General features: G+C 48.8%; 1 protein-coding gene and 1 pseudogene across 1 annotated transcript; both read right to left on the reverse strand.

Moving 5' to 3' along the window:
- Positions 1–2,969: 2,969 nt before the first annotated feature.
- On the reverse strand, positions 2,970–12,575 carry jcadb (junctional cadherin 5 associated b). The gene is made up of 3 exons (XM_030365016.1): positions 12,149–12,575; positions 5,743–9,602; positions 2,970–3,253 (listed from the first exon to the last, which is right to left on the reverse strand). Exons 1-3 carry the CDS (start codon positions 12,490–12,492, stop codon positions 3,219–3,221), a joined length of 4,239 nt encoding a protein of 1,412 aa, XP_030220876.1. The 5' UTR covers positions 12,493–12,575; the 3' UTR covers positions 2,970–3,218.
- The window catches only part of LOC115548594 (uncharacterized), an 8,510-nt pseudogene continuing 8,168 nt past the window's right edge, over positions 12,492–12,833 (reverse strand).

Here is a 12,833-nt window from a genome sequence, read left to right on the forward strand (position 1 = left end):
TGTGTGTGTGTGTGTGTGTGTGTGTGTGTGTGTGTGTGTGTGTATGTCCATGTGTCAGTGTGTATGTGTGTGTAATGGGTGTCTGTGTGTGTTAGTGTGTGTGTGTGTGTGTGTGTGTGTGTTTACCGAAATAGCCATTTTAGTGTAGACCGGGGCAGGTTAAAATACGACACTGAGTCTTGGAGTATGAATTGAAAAGTGAGATGTAGTTTGAAATCAATTGGTGGGGGGGTGGAGGGGGTGGAGGGGGGAGGGGCAGGTGGCGGTTTGACTCTCCTGGGATTGCTGACTATAGGGGGGGGGGGGGGGGGGGGGGAGGGGGGGGATAATTTTGAAACTCTTTTTCTTTTTTTGCCCAGCATACAAATCCTAAGCCTAATTTACAAGGTTACTTTTCATATCTAAAGTTCACAGTTTTGATTCAGTGTTCCGCTAGGTGAATAGCACGAACCCCAGACCATCGCCGCTGCTACAAGACCTCTCTAGCTAGGGCCGTGGCAGAACCTAAGTTGATTGTAAGACCTAAGATTATGAAACAGTGCTTAGTACAATAGTAGTATTTGGCATTGCCTTGAGTATAATGTAATGCATACATAATAAGGCGATATGATCCTTTCAAATTTACAGTAAATATGTCACTTGAAAATACTAAGACAAAACTTGAGTTGATAAAATGCTACAGCTGCAAAAATGCTACATAACAATTAAGTGAACTTGTGGAAGGAGTTGAATTGATTGTGAAAATTGATTGTTGGTTGGTTGCACTGAAATAACAGTGCTGTTTCAGGAAAAAAAACAAAAAAGGTACATATGATCGCAGTGCTTTTCCCAATCGCAAATACGCACGCTTTAGTTTTCCCGGTAGAAACAGCATTACACATTGAAGACCTTACAGGCAAGTAGTGGCAGTGACAACATCGTGTTTTACATAACATGAATGCACTGTGGAACGAAAGAAGAACGAAGATAAGAGAGAGAACAGAAAAAAGACAGATATAGGTACAAAGGGAGACAGAAGGACAGACGGAAAGATAGATAGAAAGAAAGAAAGAAAAGAATAAAGAAAAAAGTCTGACAGAAAGATAGAAAAGGCTGAGGGGGATAAAACGTGATATTTTCACCATTTTATTTCTAACAATGTTACTATGAACCGTTAACAAAACCATCCGTGATTCGAAGACGTACAAAGACTGCAAACAAACGAAACAAAACAACATACCATGTCTCACCCCAGATCACAGGAAATACAACTGAAATGATAATGAGTATCACAAACAGTGCCCCACATCAACCCTTATTTTAGCTTAGAAAAAAAAATCGCTTTTAAATAGGAAAAACATGGCACAATCGTTTTAAAATGTCCATGGAACTAACCCACAAAGATGACACGCCCTATCTTCCACTAAACAACGAGGTGTGATCAAGGCACACTGTCCGGGGGCCGTCCCATCCTACAAACAACCTTCCTTTTTATTTAAAGCACTAGAAAATGTATATGCACTCTTAACATGATACTTTACAGACATATGATCACTTTCGGCTTGATACAAGTGTGGAGAAATAAAAATGCATGGCTAGATACAAAATATCTCTCAAAATATTTAAAATATATTTCCTTTTTTTTTATACATTATGCAAACTGATTAACAATTTTAATGATAACAAAAATAAATATTTGGTGAAATGCTGACTCTTTTGATACAGACGTATGGAACATAGATTTCTACCATGAAATAACATCCCCCCCCCATAACCAGATACCCTGACAGGATTCCCTGTAATATCACTCAAATGACAGGCTTACATTAAAATCTCCTGACAACGGTTTCAACGTCGTTCAAGGTAGCTCCACTAAGCCACTTAAGCTGTTTGTACAACAATATTGCTCTATCTCTATATCCGCATGATATTTTTTTCGTTTTCTTTTTCTTTCTTTTTTTGACCTTCCATCTTAGTTGTAGTCCTTAAGATGCCAACGTAAGACTACAACTCAACCCTTAACAAGCCATGCCGTTATTGCTTCTGGATAGAAATGACCTGGGATTCGCAGCTTATGCCCGGACTGGAACCACACCTGCAGACTGGCAGAGACACACTCATCTGGAAACAGAAGGCAACTCTCTCTCTCTTTATCTTTCTCTTTGTCACTCTATCCGTCTCTCTCTCTCTCTTTCCTCGAAAAACCAACGTGTCATAGAAATCCGCAAACATGGATCTACTCAGTTATGCATGTTAGAGTCACTCTTCACTGAAGAGCACCATGGGTAATGGAGTTTATTAGCATGTTGCAAAGCGATGAGATAGGGCACAATATGTCATCATTAAAAAAATGAAAAGTTGAAAAAATCATAACAGTTCTTGAGCCAGAGACAGTTACGTCCAGTCTTGAAACAGTTCTCATAACACCTCACTGAGAAGTCAAAGAAACAATAAAAAGTTAATTTTGGTGTAGATTGAATGGAAAATAACAGCTTATGCGACAGTAGCTCTTCTATGTCTACGTTGAGTAAAACATAAGCACTTACATTCATAACCCCCCCCCCCCCCCCCCCCCCCCCCCCCCTCCCCCCCGCCGGATAAAAACAAAAACCTCCGGGGGGGGGGGGGGGGGGGAAGGTAAAACAAACAGAACCTCTGCCTGTGGAGCATCAGAGTCAACCGCCGTCTCTACCGTGTTTTCGTATGCACAACAGGATTGCATAACGTCTGCCAACTGAGGAAAGCGAAGGGGGAATAGGAGAGAATATAAAGATCAAGCCGCTACAAGAATACGCGCTAGTAGAAACCCTAGAAGAGGGGTGGGGGCAGGTAGGCGTGGGGGGGGGGGGGGGCAAGAGCGAAGAGCAGGGGGGGGGGTCAAGGTGGGGGTCAAGGTGGGGGAGTGGGGGGTTGGGGTGGGCTGGTTGGGAAGTTGCCCCGCCCGGTTGGGGAGGGGTATGAGGGGGGGGGGGGGGGGGGGGGGGCTCCTCCATTTGGCAGTGGAACAGCACTCTTAGTAGTCGCCGTGGCGCCAAGGGGTGAAGGTGTACACAATGCTCTCGTCGGACAAAGAAGGCCATTTCAGTTTTGTTTTAGTTTAGTTCTTGTGTCTGTTTGTGTGTTTCTTTTATTTTTCTTTATTTTTTGATGAAGATGAAGATGAAGGCAATCTAGTAGGCAGCCAGGTCACAGTGTTGGAGCTTAAAAAACGTCAGATGGTGGCGGCGTACGCAAGCTTTCTACTGTCCTCCCACTTGTCCTGTGTCTGCTGGCTCTGTGGCATAAAGACAAGACAAAGAGAACAGTGAGAAAGAGGTTCACAGGCAGCAGCTTCCACACTCACGTCACACTGCTGGGGTAACAATCAGAGGCTGAAACCAGGGCTGCCACCACTGGTCCATTAATCCAACGACAGAAAATAAACCGAATAGCATTTTGTCAATCGATTGATCATTTCAGTCATTAATGATAGAAATAACAAACATTTGCTGCTAGTTGTTGCAGGTTAAATCCAATACTAGGTTCATGGATCATTATAAAATAAATAGCTGTGTTTTTCTTGGCTGTTTGTCAGATAAATCAAGGCATAACTTTGTATTCTGGTAGCTTTCAATGGCATTTGCTATTATTTATGAAGAAAATGAATAAATCGACTACTAGGGAGCATAATATTGTTTGATTAATCGACTATGAAAAAAATCCAACCCATTCCAGATTCAGACCATGATGGTACGTTCCCAGTCATTTGAGTTGACCTTGGAACATCCCAATCCTAAAACATGAAAGAAAGCTCTCATTGTCATGAGTGCAATGTCACCATCTTGTGGCTGCCATGCGTTTCCGTCTATGTAGTCGTTTTAACGTATGGCGTACACCTCCGTAGACGGCAGCAGTGTGACTGTACTGTCTGGAGTCTTACGCAGTGCTTGTCACTAGCGGGTTTGTGTGTTTCGCAGACATATGTTGATAGGGCACCGATGCCCACGCAGAGAGGATGAGCGATCTTCGGGACACCTTGATTACACCAAACACCACTGGTCCAATATGTTGAAGCATTAAAAAGAAATCCGAAGAGGCTATTTCAATGTCATTCATTATCTCATCTGGAGACGAGATATAGGAGATGAGATATGTGTCACTCCATAACATTTTCAAGCTATCTTTGCCAATTTTGAAGATTTGGAGTTTCAACACCTTTTACAGAGTGGCTTTTATGTTTAAAATGGAAATATCGAATTTAATGCACGAATATATGATTCGTCCACTTTTAGGGGGGTAAAATTTTTTAATGCACCTATTGTAAGCCGGTTTAGACGAAAGCATCTGCTAAATAAATGTAATGTAACGTAATTGGCCTTTTATGAAAATTATTTACATATTGAATAATTATTAATTGAATAAAGTTGCATATAGGTCATTAAGTGTGGCACTATCCAGACTATAACCATTATTTAGCATTTAGTATCCCCATTTTTTAATTGTAACCTACATTTATTAAACCTTACTACTTTCGGTTTTGCTCTAATTAATATTCAACACAATTACTATTCAAAAGCTAAAACACATGCACACGCACACATGCAGACACACGCGCACTCGTGCACACACTTCCTTTTCATAACCTTCTTTGCAATTAAATGGAACCTTCGAATTATTCAAGTAACAACTGTAAGTGGGCACCATAGCTCCTCTATACCGTCACATGATTCCATCACCTCGGTAGGGATGCAAAGAGATGCAAATTGGATTGCCCCATGCCTCACCAAGGTCTTAAATTGGGAAGTTTATGAGTCTGGTTGGGTTTAGGCTGCTGCTATTGGCCTTTATTTTTCAACTGAACGGTTAGTCATTCTAGCTAGTTAGCATCTCAAATGTTTCATCTACAATTGCTATAAAATTAAGTTGTGCGTACTTCCAAGACCGGATTTGAGACATCAGATATCCACTCACAAAAAATAAGTACTGAAAGTGGTGTGATTATATTTGTCGTGGCACTCATGTCATCATACCTAGTATGTTGCCATGGAAACCTTTTACTTGTACAAGGCTGCCGTAGTGTTCTTTTTTTCCATATTGCTGACATCACCGATGAAAAAAGAGGTTTCTCACAGTAGAGAATGGGTTTCTGACTTCCTGCCTAACGCATTAAAATCATCTATCTCCAGTTTCTCCAGTTTCTTCAGACAGGAGAAAACCTTGGTGCACATTCTTTATCCTCGGACGCAACATCAAAACAGAGAATATATAGAGAATACACAGAATGACGCTGGGCTTCGTATTTGAACTTTAGTGCCCAACTTAATTCCATATGAGGGTAGCCAGCCAGCCGATGTTAGCCAAAATGGACATTAGCCAAATTGTTTGACTTTAATAGGTGCTACCGCAACAATGCGGATGTGCCAGAAGTTATCAGCATGTGAAATCTGATCAAAAGCGAAAATTAGAGATGCATATAATGCAGTTATTAAGATAGATTGCAATAATAATCCAACACATATCTGGATAGTTAATCAATAACTTGCAAACTGTCACTAGAAATGGCACCGATAAGTAGTTAACAAACGTACGTATATCAAAAGAAGGTACGACATTTCCTTCTTTTATCAACAGTTTGCACCACCCCTTTCATAAAGATATGCACGTTAACACATTTTTACAGTCTTTACCCCCCAAGTCGGCGTTTCAAGGGAAGTGAAGTATTCATTCATACGCTGCCCTTCATCATTTCAGCACAACACAATTATCAAGTAAAGTTAAGAGTACCTGAAAGACGGGACGCCTCCTCGCCCCGCGGCGCCGTCTCTCCAGGGGCCTGCCAAGAACCGGTGACGTCTTGCTCATCCTCTTTGTCTCTCTGGGAGGCCGGCGGTGCTTCCCCTGGCTTGGCCTCCTCGCTCTCTCCCTCCGCCTCCGCCTCCCCAGAGTCGTTGCTGTGAATGCTGAGCCGTCTCATGCGGTAGACAGTATCCACCTCCCTCAACCGCGCCGGCCTTTCAAAGGGTGGCCGCCCTGGAGGAGCAGCCATCTTGTCCTGCAGTGCTTCCACCACCACGTGGCTGGGAGCCGCCCCCCGTCCCCTCCTCTCCCCCCCTTCCAAGCTTAAAGACAGCCTGCGGTCTGGGTTCGGGAGAACCGAGAGTGGCAGTCGGTCCGGTGGGAACTCTGGTAACCCTGGGTGGTCTCGCCCCAGCTGGGGCCGTAGAACGACTCTACTTTCTGGGAGGGCCAATGGCTTCTTCTCTAGGTCCGGCCGGTTTTGAGGCGTGGTAGAGTCCGGCCCCTCGCACGCGTCTTTTACAGAGGCTTTCTTTTTGACGACAACACTCTCAGGGCTCTTTCCTGCCGTGGCGTCTCTCTCTGCCGACTCTTTTTCAGTGCTCACTGGCTTCGCCGTGACTCGGGACTCTGCTGGTAAATCAACCGCCGTGATGAAGAAAGAAGCCACAGGCGCCGTGTCTTCATTCTCCGGGCTGTTCTCTGCGGTCTTTATCTCACTGCATTTACTTAAATCCTCTGTCGAAGCATCGTCTGCATTCCCGGCTGCCCCCACCTTTTCATCAGGCGTTCCATGCTGCTCACTCTTTTCAAGGGTCAGGTTAGACTCCAAAGGACTCACTCCCGGCTCCTCGGTTGGACTCAATGCAGAAAACTGCGGTGGACTGCCATTTTGATTGCCAGAGCTGTCTGAGCTGTTCTCCTCGTGAAGAGGAGGCAGTGGGCCCTGTCTCATCCGATTCTCAAGCTCTCTTTTACAAATGGGGCAGTCCTCTTCCGATTCCACATTGAGGTCTCGCAAATGCTCACCGTCATTTGGCTTGGAACCGCCCGCCGTGTTCATATCAGAGTCTCTAGACTGCCGCAGGGTCTGGCATATGTCCTCGTAATCGGGGGGACTGGTAAGCGTGGACGCGTCCTGCATGGGCTGCCTGTCAGCCCAGGGAACCTCCGCGGCGACGTTGGAGGACGGCAGTATGAAGTCACATATTGGCGTAAGAACTGGCTCATCCGACAGGTCCAGTTTGACCGTCCTGCCGTCGATACTGCTACTCCTGCGTGAAAGATGTGGAATGACCCTGTATTCTCTGAAGCCTGTCTCCCGCGGTGGGACGGGAAGCTCCTCCCTAAGCTGCTTGCTGAAAGTTACCGATTTTGTCGCAGGTCTGGAAAAGGCGCTCTTCATCTCCCTGTACTCCGGGTCAACGGACCAGCTGACTGCACTGCGCCTAAGGCTGCTGGGCTTGTTGAGCGGCTCAGACGACAGCCGTATCTTGATACGCTCAGGAATCTGCACAGAACCATTTGGGGCTTTATTGCTGGCAGTACCAAGCTCCAAGATGTCTTTGTAGGCCTCGTTGAGATCCTCTATGCATTTGTCAACACTGGGCGGTTTGCTGCCCTGCTGCGGTTGATCCTGAAGCTCTTTGTTGACCGTCTCTTGATCTTTGACCGAATCCCATGGTCGCTGACTGATTGGTTTCAGCAGGAACTGTCCAAACACTTCCTGCCCACCACAGGCTGCTGGTTGGGCCTCCTCCACGTTTCCTGAGGGTGTTTGCGACTGACCTGTGCTCTGGTTCAGCTGGCTGGAGAAAGAAGAGAAGGAAGAAGTCAGGGAGAAGGCGCTGTTGCTGGACAATTTCAAACTCTTCACCCCCGTTATGGGGAAAGTGAAGGTGTTCATCACACCGCCACCGTCAGGGGGAACGTCCATGTCTTGGGGAACAGGATCTTGTTGTGCTTCCTTGTTTTCCGACTCTGGAGCCTCTGGTTTTCGGGCCTCTGGGATGGTTTGTGTCTCCTGGTCTCGATACTGGTTTGCAGGCCAGGTTCCTGACAGTTTTAGCTCCTTGTAATGATTGATCTTAGGGGGTCTACAAGGTATTCTTTTCACCATTTTGCTGCTGGCTCTGCTGCTCGTTTTGCTGCTTGCTATGCTACCGGTTAGTGCTTGCAGCTCCGCTTCAGCAGAAGATGTGCTTTGGAGACTTTGGTTTGTTAAGTGTCCCGTCTTGTTTTCGCTAGGACTGTCCACCGGGCCTGGTGATTTCTCATCGTTGTTGTTCTGGTCACGTGACATCCCCACATGCTGTGGGGTGACGGGAACAGACACCAAACAAAAAATCGTCTCACTAAGCTTCTTTTTTAGGTTCTTGGACTTGTCTTTCTCTGGGAGTTCCGGCGGTTCAGGCTTTTTGACTTCGGTCACAGTTTCGGACGTACCCTGTTCTGGAGGCTTGCATGGGGGTGGTGGTGGTTTACCCAGAATAGAAGAAGGAAAGAACTGACTTCGGCTCAGCTCAGAGGCTACACTGTCACTTCCCTTGTTTAGTCCCCTGCTTGGCCACCGACTACTGCTGTCGTTGTCATTGAGAGACTTGGGGTTGTCGGAGTTCTGAGCTAGCCCCCGTGATGAGGGGAAGGCACTATCATGTGTAGATTGTCCTAAAACCTTAGCACAGGGAACCTCTTTGTTGATGTTCCGGAGCTTGTCCGTGTCAGTGAGAGAAGTAACACCGGACCCTCCTGAGATTTGTCTCACCTTTGGGTCGATAATGGGCAAGGAGCGGCTATGAATCGGATGTTCTTCATATACGGAGCGCACCGGCTTTCGGTAGGACATGCCTCGCTCCCCGTAGTGTTCCAGCCAAGAACCTGCCTGTCTAGAAAACCAGCGACCAGCGTCGGAGCCGGGCATCTGCAGAGACTCTGCCCTCCATCTTAGGTTTGCCATCTCGTTGCGGTTGAGTGGCACTGCTCTTTGGGGCGGGGCTCGTCTATAAGAGGGGGGTGGGATGTAGCCGGGGGGCTCTATACCGAAGATGGCCGAGTGTTGTGCGAAATAGTCCTGTCTCTGCAACTCGCCGCCTCTCGGGTAGTACACGAGCCTGTCCTTTTGTTTGGCGCCCTGGTCGATGGCGAGCATCTCCGCGCTGCCCCTCGTCTGCTGGTGAATCTCATACGACGGCGGCTTCAAAGGCCTGCTGAACCTGGGCTTCGGCAAAAGTGCGACGTGGCTGCTCGGCCAGGCGTTCCGGCCCCAGCGGTCCCTGCTCACAGCACCGCTGTAGACGTAGCGACTATAAGGCCCGGTGAAAACAGTGCTGCTCATTCTCTGTCTGTCGGGTAGGCTGGGCCTTGACGGGACCAGCTCTCTGCACTCCATCCCTACGGGGGACAAGACCCTCGGGAGGGACTGGGACTTGGCCTTAGTTCTGGGGTGGAAGGACCCCTCAATAGTCCTCAGCCGGTACTGCTCCAGCGCCCACCTGTCTCCCTCTGCGTCGGACAGCTGCCTCCCGAGGCCCACGGCCGGCTTCCACTCCTCCGTGCCCAGGCTCTGGCACTTCCTCTCCCCGGTCACCCTCAGCTGACCGGGGGCGGCGTCCAGGTCCCGCAGCCAGGAGATGTCCTCCCACAGCTGCTGCGCGTGCCGCTCCGCCCGGTGCTCCTCGGCTGCCATCAGGGTCTGCGGCCGCCAGGCGCCGGCCGACGCCCGCAGCTCCCGGCCGTCGGCGTAGTCCAGGAGCACGCTGAAGTCCTGGCCTCGCCGCCGCCAGTAGGAGACGTCCCTCTCCTCGTGGCTCGTGGGCTCGGAGTACGTCAGGCTGGGAACGTCGTAGAACCTGGGAAGGACGGACGGAGGTGTGAGTCCAGGGGTTAAAGTCGAGTAAGTTGTCCTGTGAGAGCTTTAAACCAAAACCATAACTAATATGAAAATATTATATCATACATTTAACAATTATTCGCCGAAGGCAAAGTGAATAGTGGGTAGTGGAGCCTGAGGTGAATAGTATATACTACACGTGAACGCTCCAAGAATAAACAAGATAACACTTTTTGCCAGGATTTATTTGTCCTTATTGGCCTGAAGAGACGGATATTTTTAGATGAAAACAATATTCCGAGTTTGAGATCTCAATCATGGGATGTTGCACAATATCCCGAGATAGCGAACCAATCAAATTGCGCCACTTTAGGAGGCTCACGTGTAGCACATACTAAAACTAAATATGCCCAACATATGTAACTGCCAGATTGGCGGCATTTGCAATAAAATAAGGGTAATTTTGGATGAAAGCACTCACTTTGGATATTATATTAATCTATATGTATATTTTAAAGTATTTTTGGTCCAATCAAGATTCTTTGTTTCTATGGGAACATTTTAAACAATAAAAATGTGTCAATACTACACAAAATGTAGGAGTTTGTGGTTATTTCAAATTGCCAATGGTGTTGTGTCACATTATGGTAAGACATAATCATCTTCTAAGTATCATTGCCTTCCAATCCATAAACACATTTATTATTTTGAATATATTGACTAGCTGCTAGCCTCCTTAACCAATCACTAATGTCAAACAAAACATCTGACTCCAAACTAAAATTAGATTAAACAACCAGAATAAAGCCTACTCACAATTGATTTCAATTATAGATCACTCTGTTTTTGATTCAACAAAACGTCCTTTTTTACGTTAGTTTCGAAAATGTAAAAATGTGTAATGTTCCTAAATGTCCGTGTACAAGCAGCCTGGGGAGACGTACGTCTTTCCATTACAACCTAACAAGAGACTAATGCGCTTAGGTCAGCATCGCTGCCTTGAATACATTCTGCAACTCCTGCAATATGATCTGCATATTTAATTGACTATTAAAGTCCTGGCCTGGAGCCAACTCTCTTTTCGATATCGACTTGTTTATTATGGGCATCAAGGAACTAAACGGGCACCTGCCTTACTACTTAACACTACATTTCATGATCCGGTAGTACGTTTGATCCCTTGAATCTTTGACTCCGAAACGGAGTCACATTTTCTTGGGTATAACGCATATACTTTCATCTTGTAAAAAAGACTAGGGGAAAAAAACCTGGCCCCCAAATGTCATCAGTCACACGTCAGCTGTGTCCTGGATCTCCCTGATGACTGCCATGGATGGGGGGGGGGGGGGGGGGGGGGGGGGGGGGGGGCCGGCTGAGATACGCCCTCAATATTAGCGTATGTTGCTCAGTTGCTACCCAAAATATAAAATTGTAACCAATACACATTTTTAATAAACATAGAATAATACCGGAATCAATTCTAAAGAAAAGCAAGATAATTACGATCATGATTTTTCAAAATCATTGTATTTTTTTGGGGAGAGACAAACAGACGAAAAAACAAAAAAAAGAGGAGGAAAAAAAACATCCAATTCCACAGCCCCGTTTTCTGTGTGTGTCGCTGACGGGGGGAGTCTGAGTCCTTCGCCTCAGGCAGTAGCGGCAGCGCAGCGGATGGCTCGCCGTCATCTTCCGGCAGCATATGCTAGCGCGCTCTATACTATATCTCTATACGCGCTGGATGGGGGGGGGGGGGGGGGGGCCGCTGAGCACACTTGCCCAGCAACATGCTTACATCACAGAGCACGTGCTGCGCGGGCCGCGGTGTGCCAGTGTTTACAGTGGAGAGTGATTACGCTGCGCCTGTCTTCAGGCATGCTCCTCCAACCAGCTCGCTGGTGCTTGGGGGGGGGGGGGGGGGGGGGGGGGGGCGATACAGCCCCTGCACCTGCACCTTAGGAGGCCCCGGGAGGGAAGCGAACAATCAGGGGAGAGGCGTGAAAGGCAGCTCTCTCTCTCTCCCCCCCTCCCAAAAAAAAAGGTGTGTTTTTTTTCTCTAAATCCCAGCATGGAGAGAAATGCAGTACTGCTGCTGCTGCTGCTGCTGCTGCTGCAGCCACGCTGTTCTGCAGCTCAGGGAGGAGGAGGAGGAGGAGGAAGAGGAGAAGAGAGAGATAGAGAGAGACACGGAGACAGAGAGAGGGCGCCGGAGAGAGAGAGAGCGGGAGAGGGAGAAGGGGCTGCGCAGTGCAGACTCAGATATGTGTGCAACACCAAAGGGCCCCAGCAAGGGAGAAAGGGAAGGTAAGGGGTAGGGCAGGTGTGTGTGTGTGTGTGTGTGTGTGTGTGTGTGCGCAAGTCAGTGCATGAGTGTGAGTAGTATGCGTTGTGTGCGTGTGTGTGTGTGTGTGTGTGTGTGTGCGCGCTTGTGAGGCTGGGTGTGGTGTGGATGGATAGTGTGGGAGGGGTCATTCGAACGTGTGAGTAGTATGCAGAGGGGAGCAGAAGGGGGAAACGGGGGGGGGGGGGGGGGGGGGGGGGGGTGGGGGAGACGGTCGAACTCACCCGCTGTCCGTGGCCAGGGAGTCCCCCAGGGGGTTCTGCAGCTCCCCCAGGATATACATGGAGGCCTCCTTCCTCCGCAGAGCACCCCGGTCCACCATCTCCCCGTCCAGAGTCCCCGGCAGGCCAGCGCCGGGGTACGCCTTCACCAGCGCCTGCCGGCCGCCGCCACCGCCGCCGCCCCCGCCGCCGTACATGCCGCTGTACGGCCCCGCCCCCATCCCCATGCCCATGCCCATCCCCATGCCCACGCCCACGCCCATGGCCAGCCCCCGGTCCATCTCGTAGCTGCTCAGGGTGCCGTCCCGGCGGCCCGCGCCGAGCGGCGGCCTGCCGTTGTCCACCATCAGCTCCCGCTGGTAGTCGCCGGAGGACGGGTGCCGGTCGTACAGGGCGGAGGCGGAGGCGGAGCCGGCGGCGCCGGCGACGAGGGGGGGCGCCGGGGGAGGGGGCGCGGGCGCGGTGGTCCTGGGCAGTTTGTATCCATGCGAGATGAGCAGGTCCTCCACGCTGTACATGGCGGCCGGCGGAGGGGGAGGGGGGGGGGGGGTTCTTTGTGGTTTTCGCTCTCCTTCTCTCGCTCTCTCTCTCTCTCTCTCTCTCCGATCCCGGGACTCTCGCTTGAGGAGAGGGCAGGAGGGCAAAGAGTGTGTGTGTGTGTGTGTGTGTGTGTGTGTGTGTGTGTGTG

This window comes from Gadus morhua, chromosome 8 (genome assembly GCF_902167405.1).
Source record: "Gadus morhua chromosome 8, gadMor3.0, whole genome shotgun sequence".
Classification (NCBI taxonomy): Eukaryota; Metazoa; Chordata; class Actinopteri; order Gadiformes; family Gadidae; genus Gadus; species Gadus morhua.